This window comes from Malurus melanocephalus, unplaced genomic scaffold (assembly GCF_030028575.1).
Source record: "Malurus melanocephalus ecotype Western Australia unplaced genomic scaffold, MMel_1.1 scaffold_147, whole genome shotgun sequence".
Lineage (NCBI taxonomy): Eukaryota > Metazoa > Chordata > Aves > Passeriformes > Maluridae > Malurus > Malurus melanocephalus.
The window spans coordinates 563,393-585,963 of record NW_026623379.1 but is presented as its reverse complement, the minus strand read 5'-3'; the positions used below and the strand labels follow the sequence as shown (position 1 = coordinate 585,963).

General features: G+C 46.2%; 1 protein-coding gene across 2 annotated transcripts; it reads right to left on the bottom strand.

The window, feature by feature from the left end:
• Positions 1-13,061: 13,061 nt before the first annotated feature.
• POLR2L (RNA polymerase II, I and III subunit L) lies at positions 13,062-16,485 on the bottom strand. Of its 2 annotated transcripts, none has more exons than XM_057371435.1 (3): positions 16,101-16,485; positions 15,813-15,920; positions 13,062-13,514 (listed from the first exon to the last, which is right to left on the bottom strand). In XM_057371435.1, exons 2-3 carry the CDS (start codon positions 15,905-15,907, stop codon positions 13,406-13,408), a joined length of 204 nt encoding a protein of 67 aa, XP_057227418.1. In that variant the 5' UTR covers positions 15,908-15,920; positions 16,101-16,485; the 3' UTR covers positions 13,062-13,405. The 2 variants fall into 2 exon arrangements, with proteins under 2 accessions (XP_057227418.1, XP_057227417.1); XM_057371434.1 differs by lacking the exon at positions 16,101-16,485 and adding an exon at positions 16,022-16,092.
• Positions 16,486-22,571: the final 6,086 nt, after the last annotated feature.

The window sequence follows — 22,571 nt, the reverse complement described above, 5'->3', positions numbered from 1 at the left end:
GAGTATCCCCACAGCCTCAAGTCTCTTGGGTGCTCCTCCCTCTCTCGAGACAGGAGCACAGGCTTCTCTCCCTTTGAACYTGGAGATTTCAGCTGTGCTAATTGCCCTTTGCAGCAGTTAGCTCAGCCCAGGGTCTGCTCTCCTGGTGTGGCCAAGTGGTCAGCACAATTTGCTCAGGAATAAAAGGGAAAACAGCTGTAGTGGTAAATAGTTTCTGCAAGAGTCCAGCTTTGGGCAGTTACTCTATTCCTGCCGTTTCAAACTAGAGAAGTATTTTGTGCTCTCCTGCAAGGCTGCTTCTAACACCAAACCAGTTCACAGACGTGCCCTTTTATTGCTTGTCATTTAATTGAGGGAAATTTTCCCCCTAGGGAGGCCTTGGTGTCCYTTTCTTTTGCCATTTATTAAGTCTCCATTCAGTGGTGATTGTAATGTCCTTATTTTCCTGATGGGCTGGGACTGAACAGGGCTGCAATAGTGGAGAGAAAAGTCGAGGCTCAGGCAGTGACACTCTCCTCCCTGGTGAGGCAGGACAAACACAGCCTTCTTGGGAAATGGCAGAGGGGAATGTGCTCTGCTTTCCTGCCCGTGGCAACACCTGGCTGGCCACAGAGGCAACCGGGAGCAGATTCACACGGTGCCTTCAAAGATGACAAAATCCTTATGGGAGCTCTCAAACGAGCTGTAATCACACGAGAAGCAAGGATRCTGAAGGCCCCCAAATGCATTCAGTGACTCACTCCAGCACCGCAGATCCTCAGGCACTCTGGGCTTCTGAAGTGCTCTTACGCCCTGCAAAGGAGGCTGTTCCTCCTGCATTCCTGGCTGCCTGCATTAACAGAAACSATGCTGCTCGTGCTGAGGCCATCAGGACCAGCAGATCTCTCTCTTCTGATTACGGCTCCTCTCTGCAGAGAAGGAGCTGCTGAGCATAAGCATTTCCAGGCTTCGTTTTTCTCTGTACTGAACTACCTTGCTGACAAGAGAAGAGCAGTTTCTACCCACACAGAGTGCAGGGAGAGCCCGGTGCCCTGGCAGGGCCTGATCCTGCCACTGGCTGCTGTCTCCTTGCATTGGGATGGCAAAAGCGAGCCCTGCAYCCCTGCAGTCCCAGATGTGACTTTGATGGCTGTCACACATGTCCCTGGTGGCCATGGGGGAAGCATAAGGGTCACAGTGAGCTCCTTGCACCCCTGGGGTCACAGACCAACCAAAGCAGGCGCTGACACTGGGATGCAGAGGTGTGGGGAGACWCTTTACAGCTTTGACCATATGTGTGTGTGTACATACTTCTGTAGATTTCCTGCCATGATGGAGGATTTCCACTGCACCTGCAGGAACCTGTATAGGTGAGATTTGTATTTCTTAYTTTGCTCAGGAAGGTTAGAACCCCTTTACCCCAGAAGTCCTGACACCACAAAGATGTGCTTTATCCTTCCTGAGTCATGGTTCCCTTCTCCYTCCTCTCCAGTTCCTGAGAGAACTTCGTGTTTAATCACCTTTTTTACCCTCCCAGTCTTTAGTGACTAGTCATTTTCCCATGCTGTTTTACATGCTTTGATTCCTTGCTGCCCATTTTGGGAAGCAGCATTAGGCAATGAGGCAATTAGGAAATGTGAGACACCAGGCCCACATTTTAGGACTTTAGCTGCTATCTTCACTCCTGRAGGATGTCAGCTCAGTTCCCCCCAGACTGAAATAACAGCTAATGTCACTACAAAATGACATCTGAAGGCATGTCCCTCCACACCCAGCTCTTGTGGCTCTTCTCTTGCATGTTATTCCTCTGTTATATATTGAGCGTTTTCAGRTACTATTTTGTATTTACCTAAATTAGATTTTGTCCCATTTAAATGTGCCCAACTATCTAAGATATCCTAGGCTATTTCACATTTTGTCCTTGTATTTTCCATCCCTGTTCCATCATCATTTCACAAACATGATCAACGTTATAATTTGTTTCCTTTTCCTCCTTCCTCCCTCTCCCCCCCCGCCCTTTTCCAGGTTTTTAATAGCAGCCAGTTAAAGCCAGTTATTCCTCTGCTGAAAGCCTYGTGCTCTGCGGATGGGCTCATGAATGATTCAGTTGTTTAGGCTCTAGCTGGCAGTTGTGGCAGGATTACTCAAAAGAAACATTTGAGTTTTGTCTGCAGTTCCAGATTGAAAAATTCTGAACCCCAAAACAGGGAGCAGAACCCTAAATCATGTAACAGCAAAGAAGGCTGCTTATGTATTATACACATTTTCCACGAGTATTTTACAGTTCACTTACCATAGACAATGTCACGGGATCAAGCTATTAAAATCACAGTTCCAACAAACGTGGGCTCTTGGCCCCCTTTACACCAAAAAAACCAACTCTGCCTTCAGGGAGTGAACTGAATTTAAACAAACGTGGGCGAGAAGAGGCAGCATTTCACAAGCAGAGCGGTGGGTTGGCAGGCATGTGGTYAAAGTTCTGACTGGAATACAGGAGTTGTGTCCCCAGTTTGCCTGGAGGTTTGAGGATACCTCTTGTACCAGGGGTTTTGGCAGAGCTCRTGACCCCTTTGGTGAAATGAGCAGCTACTCAGATGTTACTGGTGCTGGTGGTGCATGGGACTGGAGGAGCAGACAGCAGTGYAGGAGAAGTTAATCCTGCACCTCCTGAGTGAGAGCTGAGCTCCTTGTCACCTTCCAGCCCCCTGCCATGCCTGCTCAGCATGATGGACAAATTAATCCCAGCAGTGTTTCCTTTTCCTTGTCCTCTTCAATTGAAAACTTCCTTTTAGTGCCTGTTCAAGCRGTGCCAAGCTCCACAGAGCCCAGTTGCAGCTGCACCTCTTCAGCTCTGCTCATAATGTAAGTAAAAATAAAAATACTGCTCCAAAGGAGTTAGGACCACATAGAATTGCTGAACTCCGGTGGCGCTTGTCTTCTGAAACCATCAACGGGAAATGCACATCATTGGTGTCAAACTGCAGCTTCTCATTTAGAATCAGTAATTTTTCCCAGTTTTGCATAGCCTGGAGCTTTGAGTAAACACAATTCTGCTCTTGCAGGCAGAGGCTTCTGGAATGTGGATGCAAATAGCTTCTGCTCTCCATGCACTGCTGCTCGTTTCGCTGCTTGAGGATTCAGAGTCCTTCTCAGAGACAGGGTCTGAGGACACTGCTTGTCTCCCTTGGGAGGACCAGGTGCTGCCAGCCTGAGGGTTAACTGTTAGCAGGAGCTAGRCTGGAGCAGAGAGGAAATTTAGGTTCTGRGGAAGACAGAGGAAGACAGTTCAGYGGAACAAGTTCACCTTTCTARTCCAGTTTTTAAWACCACTTTTGCCCAGGAAAGGGTCCTGAAGGAGGCAGCAAGGCACAGCCCCTTCAGTCCCATCTGACCCACACACAGACCCTRCAGACAGGGGCAGTCCAGCTGGCATCACCTCCTGCTCAGGAGTCAGAAACAATGGGCTATAATTAAAGTAATTGTGGTTTTAATTAGGCATTATTGAGYTAATGGCTTTTTTCCCAGTCTACCTGGATAACCAAAAGCCAGGATCTGAGCTTGCTTTTGGGGCTTCTAGGAGGCAAATGTTCAGTCCTTGTTTCCTCCAGTTAATTTATCCTGTCCCCAGTCCAGCTAGAGGGGGCAGGAGATGTCCCTGGTGACTCTTAATGAGGTCACTTGGTGCCTGAGGGTTATTTGAAGCTGCTCCCCAGCATCTCCTTGCAGGACTGGATCTTCCCTTCTGCACTTCCAGTCCAGGAGAGGGGCTCTAGCACCAACCATGTGGTGGGAGATGGGCAGCCACCATCCTTCCCAGCCACYGGGGTCCTGCAGGATGAGGTCTGTGCTGCAGAGGTCGGGAAGCCCGGCAGCCTTAATTTGGGGCTGCTGTTTGCAGCACTGACAAAGCTGAGGCTGAGGAATCACCCACGAGTGAGGTCAACTTTAGACTCGTTACTCCCGATTCTTGAGTTCTTCATGGTGGCCCAGATCTTGGTGGGAATTCTTCTTCCCACTGGGAAGCTGGCGGTGACATCCCTCTCCTGCGAGCCCCTTTGCACCCATTGAGGTGGCAGCTTGGTGGTGGCCCTCTGGAAGGCTTTGCCAAGGGCTGGGTTTGAGTGGCAGAGCCAGGATAAGGTGCCTGGCACTGGCCCAGCACCTGTTCCTGTGCTGTCCCCATTGCTGAGGAGCACCACAGCCACACTGTCCTGCCCCCTTTTGCAGGCAGTTTGCAAAAGCATCTCAGCTCTTTCCAGACATCCAGCCCCAGTCACCTGGTGGGATTAAATCCAGCCTGTATTACAYCTGCCTAAAAGTTTCCTGGGGACCTGGGGCTCAGCTGCTCCCTGGAGCRGCATCTCACATTGCCTCTGTAACTCAGGTACCAACATGACTTTAATACAACTTTTTAAAGTATGCATTTGTATCTAGTAAGCCCTTGAGTACAGCAGAGTCCCTTTTATATTGAAATTCAGGATTCTCAATAACATTTTATTATGAGGATTGCTATTTTTGGAATTGCTGTTACTCTGTTATGAGCAAGGCACCTAACATCCTTCAATATGAAATCATTAAGGGCACAGCAGAGTTCATTACAGGGGCATTTCTCTGGATTAAGAACAAATCAATACCACACACTAATATCACAGCCTGCTACCTGACTTTGGTTGCAAATAGCACATCCAGAGGCAGATGCTCTTCTTTTGGCCTCTTGTGCTCTTCTTCCAATATCTTATTTACTGTTTTCCCCCAAGCTGTTGTGATGGATTTATGAGCAGACAAAATCCAAAGGTTGTTTTTCCTTGAGYTACCTGAATATTGTAGCTTTTAAAATAAAGAAGAAAGAAATAACCAGCTTAAGTTTGTGATATTGCAGTAACCTCATAGGCAATATGACTTCCCCACTTCTGGAACTTGGCTGAGGGAGTTGGGGTTGTTTTGCCTGGAGAAAAGGAGGCTCAGGAGTGATCTTAACACTCTCCACAACTGCMTAAAAGGAGGCTGTGGCCAGGTGGGGGTCAGTCTMTTCTACCAGGMAACCRGCGACAGRACAAGAGGACAGTCTAAAGCTGTRCCAGGGGATATTTAGGGTGAACATAGGGACAAATTCCTTCACAGAAAGGGTGATAGGCTTTGAAACRGGCTGCTCAGTGAGGTGGTGGAGTCCCTGTCCCTGGAGGTGTTTAAACAAAGACTGGACATGGTACTCAGTGCCAYGGTYTAGTTGACAYKGGGTGTTCAGTCACAGGYTGGACTTGCTGCTCCCACAGGTCTTTTCCAACCTAATTGATTCTGTGAAYCCCCCTGGAAGTGGAWGTGTAGAAGGGAGTGAAGGCCTGGAGCTCKCTCTGGTTATGTTTAGTTGATCACATTCAGAGTTTAGAATAAGTTTCAGATGTTTTGAGTAGGAAAGTGCTTGAGGGAGGTGGGATGGGAGGGAAAAAGTATGAGAGTTTATTAGAAGTCTCCAATAAAAGGAAGAACTCTGCTGTCCAGGTATCCTCTGGAGAATTTGCTTTTTATGGGATGAGATGTGGAAGCAGTAGGAGTTTGTTGGCCTCCTGGACATGCTGCCCAGGCAAGGAGTGAGGATAAATACCATCGTTGTCGTGGGTCTGGGCCAGTTTGGCCGCAGTCACCGTGGACCTTCAGTCAGGCAGTGCAGGACCACTTTGATCCTGGGTGGGGACTCCAGCTTGGTTCTGGACAGCCCAGATCCCAGTCCTGGATCTGTCCCAAAGCAGTTTGCCCATCAGTGGTTTGAGACAAAGTCAGGATAAAAGAGGTTTAACTGTGTGAATGCCAGGCTGGCAGGAAYCACCAGCTGCCCTGGCTGTTGCTCAAACACCAGGAATGGTGTCTCAAGATGTCTCTGGCTGTAGCTGAAATGGGATTTTCTGTGTGCTGCTGCTCCCAGCTCCTGCAGCACACGTTGTTCATTTGGTTCAGTAGCAGCTCGGGTCACTGACATGAAAGCTGCTGAGGCCAATGTCGTCTGTTTCTCTTTATTTATTAGAAGCAATTTTTCATCAGTGGAATTGAATTATTACTTTTTTGCTTTTAAAAATGTTGCTTAATGGAGGAAAGCAGCCATTTTTCTAGGCTGCATTTAATGCTGAGTGGATCCAAAGGGAGTTTTCTTCAAGCTGTTTCGACAATAATATTAAAAAAAAAATCAAGTTGGTGAAGTATGGAGCTGTAGGCCATTTCTGTAATGATCTGAAGCACTCAAGCCCTTATTAACTTAATGCTTTCATTTACTAGCTCATTCCTGGAGGAAGACCTCCTAGTCAAACTGCTATTGCTTTTTAAAAAAACCTAAAGTTAGTAATTGCTTCAGCTGCACATCTCATTACAAGGAAAGGCCTACAGCCGAGAGCAGCACTCATCTGATTTTTGTTTTTAAATTTTCCGGGGGAATCTCAGCAAAACCTCTTGTTATACCTCCAGCCCAAGTGTTAGCTATTGCATTGCTACCTATGAAATKATAAACCCAGTGATAAAAGTTCTGAATTCCCACTTTCTTTGGAAATGGGAAGCTTGAGGGCTTGGCTGTACCCATAATGGTATTGGTGAGGAGCAGGGCAGAGTCCAGCTGGTAGGYAGGGGCTGATCAGTTTTGGGAGAGCACATCAGGGCAGTTTTTAGCCCTAGGTGGCTGCCACTGCTCTGATTACCCTTTACCCCCTTGTTCCATAAAGTGGATGTTTCTTCCTTCTCCCTCCTATCACTGCCTGGGAAGTAACACACTTTCACACACAGTGCTGTAAAGAAGGCTTCATTAAAAAGGAAAAAATTAGGGGGAATGGCCCTTTAAGGAAGATTTCAGTAAATAGCTGGGGATGACTGGGCTTTAGCTGTGTTCTTGTCCCTTCTGGATTGCTGGGAATGGTGATGCTGCTGATCTCTAAATTGCTGCAAAAGCTCAGGACAGCAGCTTTCTATCAGCAGTTCCCACASTGGACTCTGCTTAATGTCAAAATGTGATTTTTAAAATCTAGTTGAAAATACTACATTAGAATTTGAGAGTACATGATAGGGGTTGTTGATAAGGATGCAAGAAGGTACCAGGGTTTAGGTGAGGTTAGGTTACTACTTGTTGCTCATCTCTGAYGGTTTCAGAGATGTTTTTATCCCAGAGATATAGAAAGGGAAATTGGGGCACTGCACTGGTTGCCCAAGGCTCGCCTTAATGATCCTGTTTGTTCATGTCAAGACACCGTGAGCTGAAGCCTTTTTCAGTTTTTGAAAGACTCAAGTAATGATGTTACATGGAGATGGGAAAAGGGAGTCTCTGCTGCTGCTATGGACCAGCCTGGAGAATGCAAAGAGAGACTGGAATAGGATGGACCCAAAGGGCTTCAGGAAAGATTTTTCCCGTTGAGCTTCATGCACTTGGATCGGRTCTCTGGAAAGATGTTGGCAAGGAAGGTGACATTTAGGTAATCTCTGAAGAAATTCAAAGCTTGTAGATACAGCTGTGGTGAGCCACTAGAAAATGTGGAAAGCAGCAGCTCACGAAAGGTCAGTATCTAAAAGTGGGTGCTGAGCACATCTGTCCTACTGTTGGCACTGATTTATTTAAATTTTTTTTAGAAGTAGTTCATTTCTTGAAGTTTTCCAAGTAGATTTGCTTTTAAAAGAARAGGATCTGATTCCCAAAGAGAGGGTGTTCAGTATTCATTCTTCCTAGCTCTAAATCCAGCCTGTGGGGTGGGGAGTGTGTGATTCAAAATCATCAGTGCCTACAGAAGGGCTTGACCACAGCCTTTGCCACGTGCTTTATTAACTGCCAGGATTCTTGAGCTCCCTAAAGTCTGTGGGCTTTTAGCTTTTTGTCAGCTGTTCCATGCCTTTCTTTGATCATTAGTTGTTCATCTCCTGAAGAGCAGGAAATAATGAACCCATTTTATTAAAACACTTGCTTTGTATTTGGGAGGGATAAATGAAGGGCTTTGCTGCATGAATTTTCTGGCTTGGCTGTTACAAGACACAATGTTGAACATGGGAGCAGACGTATCCTGAAAGTAATTGTGGGGAAACTCATGTGGTGCTTGGGATCTCATGTGGTGCTTGGCTTCACCCCACTGATGTGTGACCTACACCACAARACAAGGTGTAGCTCAGCACAGTGGGTGATGGTCTTTGTGGAGAAGGAGAAATTAGGTTAGGGGTGAAAACTCTACCATTTTTTTGCATGACTTGACTCTACATCCCCTATATATTTCTGGAAGGAAGAATGAAGGAGAAAGCAAATGAGGGTTTAACCAAGACCAACTCCYGTGTAAATATTGTGCTGCTTCCAAACACCAGCCCAAAGAAAAGTCTTGCAGCTCCCCCTGAGTGGCAGGAGTCACTGAAGCCAAAGGTAACTTCTTACCTTTAATTTTCTTCTATGACCTTATGTGCTAGAAGTGCACATGGTTGAGGTCTGCAGCAAGATCTGAAAGTTCTTTGAGCGCTTAAGGCTTGAGCATCTCAAACAGCTTTTCTTAGCAGGTCTTAACAAAATGAATTAATCCTGGACACCTGAGTGGTGTAGGGCACCACAGGCTACCAGGTCATTTTAAGTCATATTGAAGTTAATGAAAAGTCTCCCACAGGCTTTAGTAGGTAACACATCAAACCATTAAGCATGGCAAAGCCAAAGGCTTGGCCATGTGTTCCCTGTCCTGGGTTTTCAAACATCTYTATTGTGCTGTCTCTGTTGACCAATTAAAAATGCTTTCTCACTGGCTGGAGGAACTGRATAAAAATTGGACTTGAAAGCAAAGCCACAATGTAAATCATGGTGCAAATGCACTGAAGGGGAAAGCAAATCTATGTTCATAATCTGAGCAGTTGGAGCCAGGTGGAAGCAACATTATCTTGGAGATGTCTCAATCGAGAAGTTCCAGTAATAAGAAAACCTTACTGGCTCATTGAGCTCAAATAGGAATGGGTCTGCTTTGAGAGGGGTCAAAGTAGAGATGTTGTTTTGTTACTAGAATCCATACTGAAGTTAGAAACTGTTTTGAATCATACCAATTTTAGAGGCAAATAGGCTACTTGGTTTTGGTCTTGGTGGGTTTTTTGGTTTTTTTGGGGGTTTGGTTGTTGTTTTTTTTTTTTTTTTTTTTTTTTTTTGGCAGGGCAAGGATTGTTGTTCCTTTTAGGGCCATTTGCAGGGAAAGAGGTAGCTCCTGTTTTGGATTCTCACAGTTTGTTATCAGTGAAATGTAGCTTTGTAGCCACAGGACTTGTTAGACATCTTGATGGAAGTACATAGCTATGGGGGTTTGTGTGATGGTTTTATTCAGGATTTTGAGAGTTTTCATATTTTTTCATATAGACAAGAAACATACAAGAACTCAGACTTTAGTATTGAATTCCAGACTGCATTTAGGGAGAAGTCATGAGAAGAACAAAAGCCCMGCACGCGTCTCTCAGTAAATCACCCTGGGGTGAGACCCTCACAAGAGGTGGTTYTTCAGAGCCAAACTCCTTTTGAAAKATAAGACCTGAGGCTCATTACAGATCAGCACAAAAGCACTTCACTTCCTTCCYGCAGATGGACTCAGAATTATGATCAAGAGGGTTTTTTTTTTGTTTAAAATTGTCGTTTCAGGAAACAGAAAGCTTTCCAAGCACACACAGCTTGGTGCTGATGCTCCAGGTAGAAGCAGGGCRCTGAGCTCCATAAGCAGGTTCCTCTTCATGACCTCAGTTCACACTATGTGAGGCAAGCAAAACTTTGTTATTTYGTATGATTTTGATGCGTGAGCGATGTGTGAAGGGAGGCTGCAGACTGTGACAGAGGATCTTCTGTCACTCTTCTGATTTTGCCTGCTTTTCCCATACCAGGTGTGCTGGCTTTGGCTGGGGTAGAGCTAATTCTCTTCCCAGTGGCTGGTGTGGGGCTGTGTTTTGGATTTGTGCTGAACATAGGGTTGGTGTTAGAGAGATGTTTTTGTTATTGCTGAGCCAAGGCCCTTTCTGCTTTTTGCACTGCCACACTGGCAAGGGGGCTGGGGGTGCACAGGAGGGTGGGAGGAGACACAGCTGCCACAGGTGACCCCAACAGACCAAAGGAATATTCCAGACAAAATGATATCAGTGTATAAAGAAGGAGGAAGGGTGGGATGTTTGGAGTGATGCCATCTGTCTTCCCAAGTGGCCATCACACCTGATAGAGCCCTGCTSTCCTGGGTATGGCTGAGGACCTGCCTGCCCATGGGAAGCAGTGAATTCATTCCTTGTTTTGCTTTGCTTGTGTGCACTGCTTTTGATTTCACTATTAAAGTGCCTTTATCTCCACCCACGTGTTTTCCAGCCTTTTCCCTTCCGATTCTCTCCCTGGAGAGAATCATTCCCACTGGTAGGAAATGAAGGAGTGGCTGCGTGGGGCTTGGTTGATGGTTGGGGTTAAGCCATGACCTGGGTTAATGGGAGCCTTGCAACAGTTTTTCAAGATAGACTTGAAAAATTTCCAAAATGTTTTATATGTAAAGTAAATAAGTGACTGCAGAGGAGTGGTGGGATTTTTGTATTTTTAAAAAACCTTTCAACTGACAGAATTCTGCATGTAATTAAGAGCATCATATTCAGTACCATTTTTCTTCCTTTTTTCCCCCCACTGCTGCCTATCTGTTGATTCTGTTAAGGGCTCTTTTTTCTGGTTGAGGTAAAACTAAGGCTTTTTTATTTCTTTCGTGTATACATGTCTTTTATGTTGTCTTGAAAAAGTGTGGTTGTTGGGAGCATATTTAATGGCTCTTCCCAAAGACATCTGGCAGGTTAAAAAGCAGATTCAATACTCTTATGTTATTAACTGCTGCAGAAGGTAGTACAGGGAAAATGACAGCARAAAGGGAATTACTTTCCTAGTTACCAATGAGCAGGAGTGAAAGATGGGATTTATAGAAATCCATTGAAAATTTCACTGACTCTTTCTGCAACAGGATTTAAGCTCTGCTTCTGCTYCTAACCCTGCCAAGGACAAAACTCTTGAGACAACATTTCACCTGATCACGATAAACTGTTTGCTTTGCTACATTACAGGAATGGCTTTTTTTTGGTTAGTGCTCCATTTGCAAACTCCTGAGGAAAAGCTGTCACGCATGTAGGATGTCAATGGCTGCATGAAATAATATTAATGCCTGCTGTGACTTAGTCTTGCTGCTCAGGTGTTTTTGCTGCTCCTCGGGTAACGTGTCTGATGGGGTGATACCAGACTGTCACTGGCTTCCACTGCACCCTGGTTTTGAGAATAGTAATGAGAGCAACCAAGGTGGGTTTTTCTTTTTCCATTTTTGGACTGTGTTTTTGGAAATTGCATTTTCATTAGTAAGTATTTAAGAGCCATGACTTTTCATATCAGACAACTTGGCACCCGCTTTGAAAAGAAACATGTTATTCTAAAGCAGAAAACGAGATTAGAAATTTGCTTTTGCATATAGAAAGCAAGTCCTGTCAGCTCGTCTAATCCAGTTCCTTGGCAGTGATGCAGGCCAGCTTTCTGCACGGCATTCCTGCACGGCTGCCTCTGCCAGACGTTCCCGTCTGGGCTGCTGCGCTCCCAGCGCGGCTCACGGAGCGAGCGCGGGGCCACTGACGGATCTGTGAACAGGCTGGCACGCAGGGCTGTGTGACACCCCACTATGACAGGGAAAAGCATCCTACAAGAGTTCACTTGGGAATGTCATCCTCTATTGCATAGTGTCCCTTTTACAAAATAGCCTGAAGGACAAGTGAAGGGCTTTTTTTGGTTTGTTTTTATGAAGTGCCTTTAGCTTGCTAATACAGCAGGCATGCAGAACATAAGCTACCCAACCAGCTATGAAACAAATGCCAGAATTAATTGCTTAATTCTCTTTGCATTAGGGTAAAGCATAGGTTTTAAGATGTCTTCAGTGAAGAATTGCTGAATATGAGAAACATCTACGACTGCCTTGTAGTAAATTGAAAAGCAAGTTCAAGTGTAAAGATCGGTGGGCTGATAGCCAAAGGCAAGCAGCAATTCTGCTACTTGGTTTGTGAGACAATCTAGATTTAAGTTTTGTGTGTTTAAGTCTGACCCAGTAAGCACATTAGTTACGGTTTCTGTAAACCCATGGTTTGTTCAAACCAGATTCTTCGTAGTACGGAAAAKAATCCACGGAGACACCTCTTACCCTGCAGCTGATACGTGAGTGCCAAAAGTTTACCTGCACCAAGGAGCAACAGACTTTAACCTAAGGAATTATCACCTTATCCAGCCCATTCTCTACAGGGCTGATGTAACAGTGAACCAATGCGCTGCATTTACACAGAATCCTAAACAGGCACAGGTGTAGGAATGGGCCTCCTTCACTTCCAGGTAAGATGGRTGTGCCTGCCTGTGCACACACCATGCACAACAACGCATTTTCTGGATGTCAGAGAACAGTGTGAAAACATGGTCCAATTTACAAGCTGATTGTGCAAGAGGAAGATGAGAACTCTGGGCAGGGTCAGTGCCTGTCTGGCATAGGTGACCTTCCCCAGCCCTGCAGCTCCAGCTGCCCTGTTTGAGCCCCTCTCTGTTGGGCTGGGCAGCACCGCAGCACACGTGCAGTGCAACGTGAAATCTCTGAAATGACGAACAGTGGAAAGCGTCTGTACCAGCCACAGAGGGGTGCAGGTGCTTGGCAGCATCAGCACTTTGATCCTGTTCACACCAGCACGCCTCATTTCTCACATCCAGTGCTCTCCGTGGAGACACTCAGACATGTTTTGCTGGAAGAAAGGCACTGCACCATCTGAATCGCTGTTTTTATGATACAGGAGCCCCAGTGTTAGGTACGGATTGGGGTAGAGACCACAAATTGACTTTAACTGCACACTGGTGGGAAGTGTACTCTGTGGACTCCAGCAGCTTTCTGGAGCAATGCCTCACAAACTTAGCCCCTTCCATGCCACTGGAACCACAATTCAGTCCACTGTTTCTAACCCTTGTTTGCCTAGTGCAGGACACTGAACTGGGTACTTAGCAGTACCCCTAACCTTGAGGTAACCAGCAAGATCCAAGCATTTACTTCTTTATCCAGAAACGGTAGGAAGGCTACAAAGAAAAACCTTTATTTCATGAAATAATAMATTTCATAAAGTTTTGAAGAAATATAATAGTTTTTCTGCATGAACAAACATTTATTTTTACTGGCAGAGGCATCTAAAAGTTCACAACTCCAAACAGATTTAAGAAGCATCCAAGCTTTTAATCTCTAAATCTTGGTTAAGTGGACTTCATCATTCCTTTGTTTCCTTGAAAGAGGTTAGTGGCTTGGGGCAGTATTTTATCCAGAAGATAAACATCTCTTGATGGTTACACTACAGCTGGCTTTCATCCTTTACTGCCTGAAGTCCAGTTTCAACTTTAAATTAGAGATACGTTCCACATGGCTTGCAGCACAGTACTTTTTCCATCTCATTTCTCCAGGGGTGCATAATTCAAAAGCTTCTCAATCAGATCCACATGGGCGAGGAGCATTCTGCGGCAGCAGTATCTCTTCAAGCCAAGGGCATCCAGGGCATCTCTATTAATGAACAACAATTAAAAAACATAACGGATGAAGTGAGTCAGAACCACTTGTAAGCGTTTCCTAAGCAACACACTGATTACTTTGAGCTCAGTCATAGAGGAAAATTTGTTTGCAGTTCAAAGACAGACAGAAATTCAGCACGTGCTGTTTTCAGTTGTGTGTAYTCTTTTCCTTTTAGTGATATTGACACAGTGTCTGCCTGTTCTCGGGCTGGCCAGAGCACAGGACCTGCTGCTGAGGAGGSTCCCCAGCTGACACAGCTTTTAGAGGGCACTCTTTTAACATGTTTCTGTAAACCGCCTATTTCACAAGATAAATTTATCATCTGAGCCACGCTAAAAAGGTGAGATATACAGAAACTAAAATAACTCAGAACGCAACCTCCCCCACATAGGGATGCTAATTCTGAGGATGGCTGAAATCGTTCCCATTTCCCATACAAGAAGGCACTCAGTTATACAACCTGCCCCACACATATATACTAGTAAGTATGTGCAGACTGGTCAGCTGGTCATAAATCAGTGTTTTACAGTCTTTCCACCAAATTCCTTCTGAGTGAGTGCCCCAGATTCTTATATTTGAGTTGAGGATGTTGAGTCATTGTAGCCTAAACCACTGCACATGTCTTCCATGGCTGTGGCTATCAGATCTCCTAAAGGTAAGTGATGCTACCYAAGATCTTTACTCCAACCTATGAACAATAAAGCCAGCCTGATGCTCTTTAGAATGTACATTCATGACAGATGACTGATCTCAGGTCTTTAGACTGATAYGATGCAGTGCAACAATAAAACATTTGCTTAAAACAAAATTAGTTTCCTGAAACTTGTAATTCTCCTCTAGCAAGAAGCCAAACGGACCCTTTTCTAAAATACAAATGACTGAAAGGAAGCCTCTGCCTAAGGTGGGCCACAGGAAAAGGCTGTTTGTCCTCAAGCAGTACAACATCACTGCAGGAGCCAACCTGCAGCAGCTTCTGTGATGTCACTCAGTCCATGCAACTGTTGATAGTCCAGCAGGGCTGTTAATGCTAGAAGTAACACCTGGAAAAGTTCTTTAACAGAAGCATATGAACACTGCTGGGGTTTCTTAAAAAAATGTCTGCAGATAACATCACATGACATCTAAACTTTCCAAAACACTTAAGAACAGAGGCATCTGATGTCTGTTGATAGGTAAATTTTAAGAGCTATCTGAAGAGTTCTGAACTCTCAAATGCAATTATGAGTGATGCAATATACTAACATCAATTACARTTTCCAAAGTCATGCAATAAAATTTAACAAATACAACTTCAGTGGTAGTTCCCTTTTTCTCCACCTTCCAAAGACTTGCAGAAAAAGAGCACTTTTAAGGGACAATCAGAAAGGTGTGGGTGTCTTTTTTAACTGCTAATTCTTTAGACAAGTTTTTTACTTTGCCCATCCACTTCTTAAGCCACCGTTAATAGTGATGCCAGTACTGCACTGTAAGATTTTAGCTGTTTGAGATCTGTAAACTCTACTTCTTATATAATTGCATTAGTTTGAACAAACAGCCCAGAATCAAGCCAGTGACAATAATTATTTTAAGGTCTAACTTCTTTTTTGCTCCTTTAAATAGCAAATGTCCACTTTTTTTTTTTTTTGTTTCATACTTAAACTTGATGAACATGTAAATATTTTTCAGGTTTCCTTCTTAGAGCTTCTGAGATAGTGTCACCATAGTTAGACTGTCCTTGAACTATTAACAGAAACTCTGTCTGTAAAAAGGATGCACAGATTTCTTAACACAGAATTATTAGGACTATCAGTTGGATATCTAAAGTTAAAACTTCTGCTTCCTCCAGCAAACCAGTACTTACAAATAAGGTGAGCAAATCTGGGTTAAAATGCTACTTCTTACGCTTGTAACTTCTTCTCTCCCTTTAAAAAACCCATCACGTTGGTGTCAAAGTTGGGTATATGGAAGGGGAAAAGAAGAAACAAGCAAATGTGTACAGTTACACATTTGAGGACATTATGGCAACTTCCATACCACTGCCCAGAAAGATTCAGTAGGGAATCAGGTACTTTGTTGCCTATTACAATTTCTAAGCTTTGGTTAAACGGTCTGAGAATGTACCTGTGTTTTTTAGCCCCTCTACGGCTCTTTCATAACGCCACGACCCTGCACTTGTGTTTGTGACCTGCTCTGCAGGGGTTTGGACGAGATGATCTCCAGACTCCCTTCCAACCCCAACAGGTCTGGGATCATACTCCGCTGTATAATCGCCCTAAAGCGAGAGTCGAAGAACGCAGAAACAAAACCCACCCTTCCGTGTACTCCGCTTGCAGAAGGCCAAGGTAGGCTTCCCACTTGTTCCCCACTATTTTGCCACACGTGAAGCATCTGACCGGGATGATCATTTCTGCGCTTTGCCTGCAACGACACAAAACACGGCGTCAGCACCTGCCAAGTGGCCGCACACCGCGCTCGCACACACGGGCCTGGCGGCGGCTGTGCAATGCAAGCTCCGGTACCGAGGGCTCTCTGGAGGCGAGCGGCCGATCCCGATCGGGCCCCTGAGCTCCCGTTCCCGCCCAATGCAAGCTCCGGTACCGAGGGTTCCCTGGAGACGAGCGGCCGATCCCGATCAGGCCCCTGAGCTCCGTTCCCGCCCAATGCAAGCTCCGGTACCGAGGGCTCTCTGGAGGCGAGCGGCCGATCCCGATCAGGCCCCTCAGCTCCGTTCCCGCCCAATGCAAGCTCCGGTACCGAGGGTTCCCTGGAGACGAGCGGCCGATCCCGATCAGGCCCCTGAGCTCCGTTCCCGCCCAATGCAAGCTCCGGTACCGAGGGCTCTCTGGAGACGAGCGGCCGATCCCGATCAGGCCCCTCAGCTCCGTTCCCGCCCGGCGCCTCAGTGACCCCGCGAGCCGCTCCCGCCGCGCGACCGCTCCGCTGCCGATGGCCGCCGGCCGCTACCACCGCGCCCGGGCGGGGGAAACCGCGCCTTCGCCGGCCGGCTCGACACGGCGGGAGGGCGAGTTGAGCGGCCCGGCTCCCCCCGTGATGGATGGTGGTATCGGCCGGGGGTACGGCGTCCCCGGCGGCCCAAGAGAGACAGAGCGCGCGCGCGCGGGGGGGGGCGGTCTCGCGGCAGCGTTGGGCGCGCGGCGCGGTGAGTGGCAGCCGGGGCGCCCCGAGCGCTGAGCGGCGGCACCGCGACCGCGACCGCCCCCGCGCCGCCTCCTGCCGCCGCTCCCGGGCGGGCACTTGTTGCATTGCGAGAGGGCTTCGGCAGCGGGCGGATTTCTCATCCCGTCCTGCCTGAGGTACAGCGGCGGGAAGCGCAACTGGTGGCTGCGGCGCGGCACCCGCCCGCCCGGTCCGGCGGAGGGTGAAGGGTGGGCATCCCGGCGGGCAGGGCTGAGGGACGGAGCCGGGGCGCCCCGCGGCAGCCTCACGCTCTGCTGCGCCGCGGGCAGAGCGCCGGGCGGTGTATCCTTCGCTCCCCCGGGGCAGGGAACGGGGCTGATGTGACCTGCCGCTGTCGCCGTGTCGCGACTCTTGTCAGTGCAGCAGCGCGGCGTCGCTCGGGGCTGTTTGCCCGCSGTTCGGGGGCTCCCTCGGGCGGGAGGCGGCGGCAGAGCCCGGCGCACAGCCCGCTCCCGGCGCTGCGGGGCTGTTCCGCGGCTCCGCACAGCCTGGACCCGCGATGTCTCTTGAAAGGCACTCGCTCTCCAGCCTCGGCCGAGCTGCGGGCGCTGCGGTGGCTGCGGTTTGCCGGGAGTTTCCAAACTCCGGGACCGGCTGGGACGCGGCGCCGTCCCGTTAACTCGCGGTGCTGCTCCGCCCTGCTGTGACCTGTGCGTGCCTGARTTCCMGGAGGTGTGCGCTGCCTCGGGTACCGCTCGCTGTCGGAACCTCTGTGCGGTGTCCGAGGGRTCGGGAGCGCTGCCCCGGCTCGGGGGACAATCTGGTGGCTGCGGGYGGCGCGGCCGGTCCCGCTGCGCATCCGCGCCGGCGAGGTCTGGTGGCAGAGGATAATGCATCTTCAAACTGCTTTACTCGTATTTCGTTAATCTAAGGATTGGGGAAGCATTAGGTACGGCTGTGTGTGCTTAGCAGSGGGAAGCGTGCTGTGATAGGTACAAACTTTGGGGACAGGCACCGCTGTTCTGGAGACTCTGGGATGAAGCATTGCTCTGTCAGTCCTTATTGCTCTCTCGTTTCAGCGTTCGCCTTATGCTAATTGTCCTTGGGAGAACAGAAATTCTCCCGAAGTGTTGTTATTTTCCCGCTAAAGTATCYGTGAGTTGATACAGTGCACAGAGCTGAGCCATTACTGTCAAGCATAKAAATAATTGTGTCTTAATGCACAGCTTATGTTAATACGTCTTTCGTGACTATTTTTTGAACGACTGGATTATTGACCCTCTGCACAGGAATGCCAGACCTAACATGAACCGTGAAAGAGCAAATAGTTTTGTTTTAATAAATAAKGGCTTGAGGTTGAAAGCATTTTTACAATTCTATTGCTAGTGAAAAGACAGTAATTTTTGCAGTCCCAGGGATAATTATACACAGTTGTGAATGGAGCGAATTGGCATGGAGGGTAGATGAACCTCCTGCGATCTCGAGATTATGATCGTTATTGTTATTGTAGGCCAGTGGGAGCCAAAYTGTGTCTTTCCTTTTTATCCTTTGATTTCTTTCTTTTTTGGGGGGCTGGAAGGGGTGGGGAGTTGAGAATTTGAAGATTGTGCTTTGATGCATTTTTAGCACCAGGGCTCCAAAGTAATTTTCTTGCTGAACTGTGTGGTAAAAGGCATTTGTGTTTAGAGATGGAAATTTGCAATTGAGAGTGAGAAAGAGAGGCTGGAGCTGGGCTTCATAGCTAAGCTATATCATTAGATATAGGTTAGCATTTTATAGCTGCCTTGAAGAAATGTGCTTGCTTATTTCTTGGAAAAAAACCTGAACTTTTAACTTTGGAATCTAGTTCACATATTTGACTTTGCTTAGTGTCCTTTTTCAAAGAAAAATCAACTCTGCTTGTCCACACAGTATTACTTTGTCATGTCTTTTCTGGATAACCTGCTTTGGCTGGGTGATGGACCTAATGAAGTAATAGGTCTTTCATGGCTGCAGCTGCTTTGATCCCAGAAATTGTAAAGATTTTTATGATCTATGACCTGGAGAGACTGATACATACTGAAAACATTCTCTGCCTAACTTCATATATCCTCTGCTTAATCTGACCATTTGCCATACTGCAGAAGCCTGTTCAGAAGAGCTGTGGGGGAATGTGCACACATGTGACGATTTGGTAATTAGTGTTTYATGGGCTACAGCTCACCCTGATTAGGGGGACTGCAGCTTGAGCCATTTGTGGCATTGCCCACTCTCCACTCTGGTTCAGGTGAGCTGAATACTGATGACACTCAGCTGTTAACGATTTGTCAAATTTGGTGTTTTCAACCATCCTTCTGAAGAGGGGGGGACAAAATTCAAGAATTTSGTCTCTTTAAGCATCCTTTGAAGAAGAATTGCAAGAATTCAAGTCCTGTCTCCTAAAACTAATCCTAGAAGTGCAACTCTTTCTCACAGTAAGTTCTTACAGCATTTCTGGTCTCTTGCCACCTTCAACAAGCAGTAGTYCCCAAAATTGCTCACTCTTCGGGCCTCCAGGCAGCCTGGTGGTCAGAAACCCAGCAGAGCCCTCATCAGTGCTAAGCAGAAGAGAGTACCCTAGAACTAATGGAGCTGAGAAAARCTTGAGAACTGTGGGCTGCTTTCTTGGTGTGCAGCTGGAGTAGCTTCTGTCACGTGTGGATTTGCTGTGAGGCATTGCAGATAATACACCCGCCTTCTTCCTGTGATCTGAACAACTTCTGAAAGCTCACAGTGTTCTGTCCCACTATCRGGATGAGGCTCTTTCTTGGCATTTTTTTGGTAGATTCAGACCTGTAAAATGCAGCTAGGCATGACTGCTCCATGGTATTGTGATTGATGTGTACTGAAATCCTAAGTTGGTGACTAAGGAGTAGATCCTGCTTCCTGTTCTCYCATCCACAAAAYGCAAGGGAAAATATTGCTGCTTRTTTAAAAAAAGCAAACAAAAATGAAGTCAGTTAAGTGACCTGACTTATTGAACTACTCCTAAAATACTTTCAGAGCTGGAGTGGCCATATGACCTCCTGCAGCTAATGCTGGCASATTGTGTCTTTTATGACCTTGTCTCTGTAATTAGGGCTGGAGGAAAGAGTCGTGCGATCTCTCCACTTGCACTGGTAGYATGAGAAACTGGTAGCTGAGAGGTATTTTTACTCTGTGGGTTGCAGTAGGTCAGGTTTAGGTGTGCACCCTCACGAACCTGGAAAATTTTTGCCCCTTCACTTTTCACCTCCTGTYGTTGCTCCCCTCTGACTTTCCTTATTCTTTGTACATGTAGATAGTGACCAGAACTGAAGACACGAATCTTTGTCAGTTGTATTCAAGGGTAGTGAATTGCTATTTAAATTTAGGACTTTTTAGGAGAGCTTTTCAGTGAAGGATTGTTTTAGTACTATCGATCATGAAGCAAACTTCTATAAAGCTGTGGGTAGCCCTGCTTGGAGTTAAAAGCTCTGTTCCCTGTTGCTCCCTCCCTGTGGTCATTTAAAGAATGTTAACAGTTTTCACTCCATCTCCAAATCTCAACTCAGAATCAGGTGCATAATTGCAAAAGTACTGTATTCAGTGCTTTACTACTCAGATCCACACAAGGCCAGAGAGGGAAGAATCCTAAGAGGAAGAGACTCCCTGAATTGTGAAATATGTGGTTAAATAGGACATTGGCCAGGAACTGAAATGTGACATGGAAAATTTAATGTATATAAATAATTTACGTAACACTGGAGAGTCAGAGAAAGAGGGGAAGATAGACAAGACAACCGACAAACAAACATGCAGGATGAAGCTTGGCTGTTATTTTTTCAGGCACATTTTCYACTCCAAGTTTGCTAAATCCTGAAGATTTACTCTTGGGCTTTCTCTAGTCCTGGTTAACTATGCAGAAATGTGTCATTCATCCAGTTCCACAAAAGGCGGAGGAAAGTGGCTCCCTCTGGAGCTAGCTAGTSTGTCTTTGGAAGTCCTCCTTTCCCTTCTAAAGTATGAAGGCTTAAGGAGCAAAGAGTGAGACAGAATATAGATTTGTTTTCCCCTTGATTTGTTTTTTCAGTTTTTTTTTTTTTTTTTAGTCAGTATCTTCAGTATCTTTCTTCCCCCAGCCCCACAATGCAGTTGGATATAGTGATGTGGTAGGGAGGTGGAGAAAGCCAGGGAGAGGCAGGGATGATGGAAGCAGGAAAAACTTGTTTGCTGTGGAGAGCTTTGTGTTTTTAGTTGCCCCACACACTATTTAATAGCTGCTCAGGCCCCTGGATTTAGCGAAACAAAAATACCGAAGCTGCTAAGCAAGTAGAAATGAGGAGAAATCTCTCTAAGCTGGGGATGTGACTGCAGCTCTACTGTAATACCACACAAGCCTGATGCTGCTGATTTCATTAAAAGCAACATTCAGGGCCTCAAAGCAGGTTTTAATACTTGCTATATGTTTTTTTTTTAAATATGCTGACCTTATCTGGTAAGCCTGTAATATTTATTGCAATGAAGAACAGCTGCTGCATAAATACATATATAATATCAGTTGCCAATTCCGTAAACTGTGCTGAGACTGTGACTTGTTTGAAGTGGGGTTGCTATTAAAAGGCAGGTGGCAAGATGTTTATTTTGCACCTTGTTAATTGCTTGTTTTTCCTGCTGTAATTGGCTTCCTAATGGGGGCAGAATGCACTTGGTTTTGCACACAAAGCTTCATTAGTGACAACTGATGGAAAGGATTCAGAGGGTGGGATTTAGATGAAATATATATATATTGAGTAACAGATGTCTCTGCTAAATAGCGTGCTTGAGGAAGTCCCATAGATGCATCCAAAAGTGTGAATGTTTTCCCACGAAACAGTTTAAGATGTTCTAGTGTGAGGTATAAAGATAACTGCCTATTACTTGAGAAGGGGGCAGAGATGTTGTTATTTATGTTGTTATTTTTGTGGGGCAGAGATTCTGTTCTGCCTCACAGGAGTCAGGATGCTGGGATGGTGCTCTATGCTCAGGACTCTGACAGCATCCAGATATTCATAAGAATATCTTCGATGATCTCTGTAGCATGTTTAGAGATTGCTCCTGCCAAGAAACTGGGAGGAGATGGTGAGCACTCGTGGCCTTCTGTAACTTTTTAAGATTTACGGTGCCACCCCTGCCTCTTGTCTATGTTAGAGCTGTTCCACTGGGCCCTTGGAGGCAGGACATTGCTGTGGAGAAGCGTAACTGGACCGTCCATGATCCCAGCTGTGCTTACAAGAGAGCTGTGGTGTGTTCTGGCAAGGGGTGGATGCTCCACAACGGCAGCTCTTCTTTCAATAATGACTTTTTTAATGTGGTGTAAGAGTGTGGTCCGAGTCATCAGGATGGTCAACTGACAACACTGTGTCTGAGGCCATGAACAGATTTTTGTGCTGTTCAGTTTGATATGTTCTTGTACCTGTAGAGCGTGGCGGGTGAGTGTACCTGTGTGTGTGTATGTATGTACATGTATATAAAATTAATAATGAAAAGGTAAGATGGACTTACATGGAATTAAAGTCCCCTTCCCCCTCCTTAAAAAAAAAAAAAAAAAAAAAAGCACTGCAGTGGGATTGAAGAATATACCTGTCTACTTCTACTTTTCTACTTCCTTAGATGCCAGTATTTAACTAGTTTAAGACTGGATTTATCTGTCATGTTCCTTCTCTGAACGGTGACTTCAAGGCAAAAGTATTGCCAGTCTTGGATTGACGTATTTTATAAGAAAAAGTCTTTATTACATGAATATATCACAGCCTAATTGACTGTTTCATGTTGGAGGAGGAGAGTAATATCCTGAGGCAGCATTTTAATCACAAAGATCACAAGACTGCCCATCCGCTCTGCCCTTCCATGTAAGTGTCCTCAGATGACAAAATAATCCCCTTTCTTGGGATAATACTTTTAATTTCTGCTGAA

What these genes read in the sequence shown, in the direction of transcription:
- POLR2L (XM_057371435.1), bottom strand. Translation starts at nt 15,907, where the DNA reads ATGATCATCCCGGTCAGATGCTTCACGTGTGGCAAAATAGTGGGGAAC. An exon ending in CAAGCGGAGTACACGGAAGG is followed by an intron (nt 13,515 to 15,812) that starts GTGGGTTTTGTT and finishes GTTCATTAATAG; the next exon opens with AGATGCCCTGGATGCCCTTG.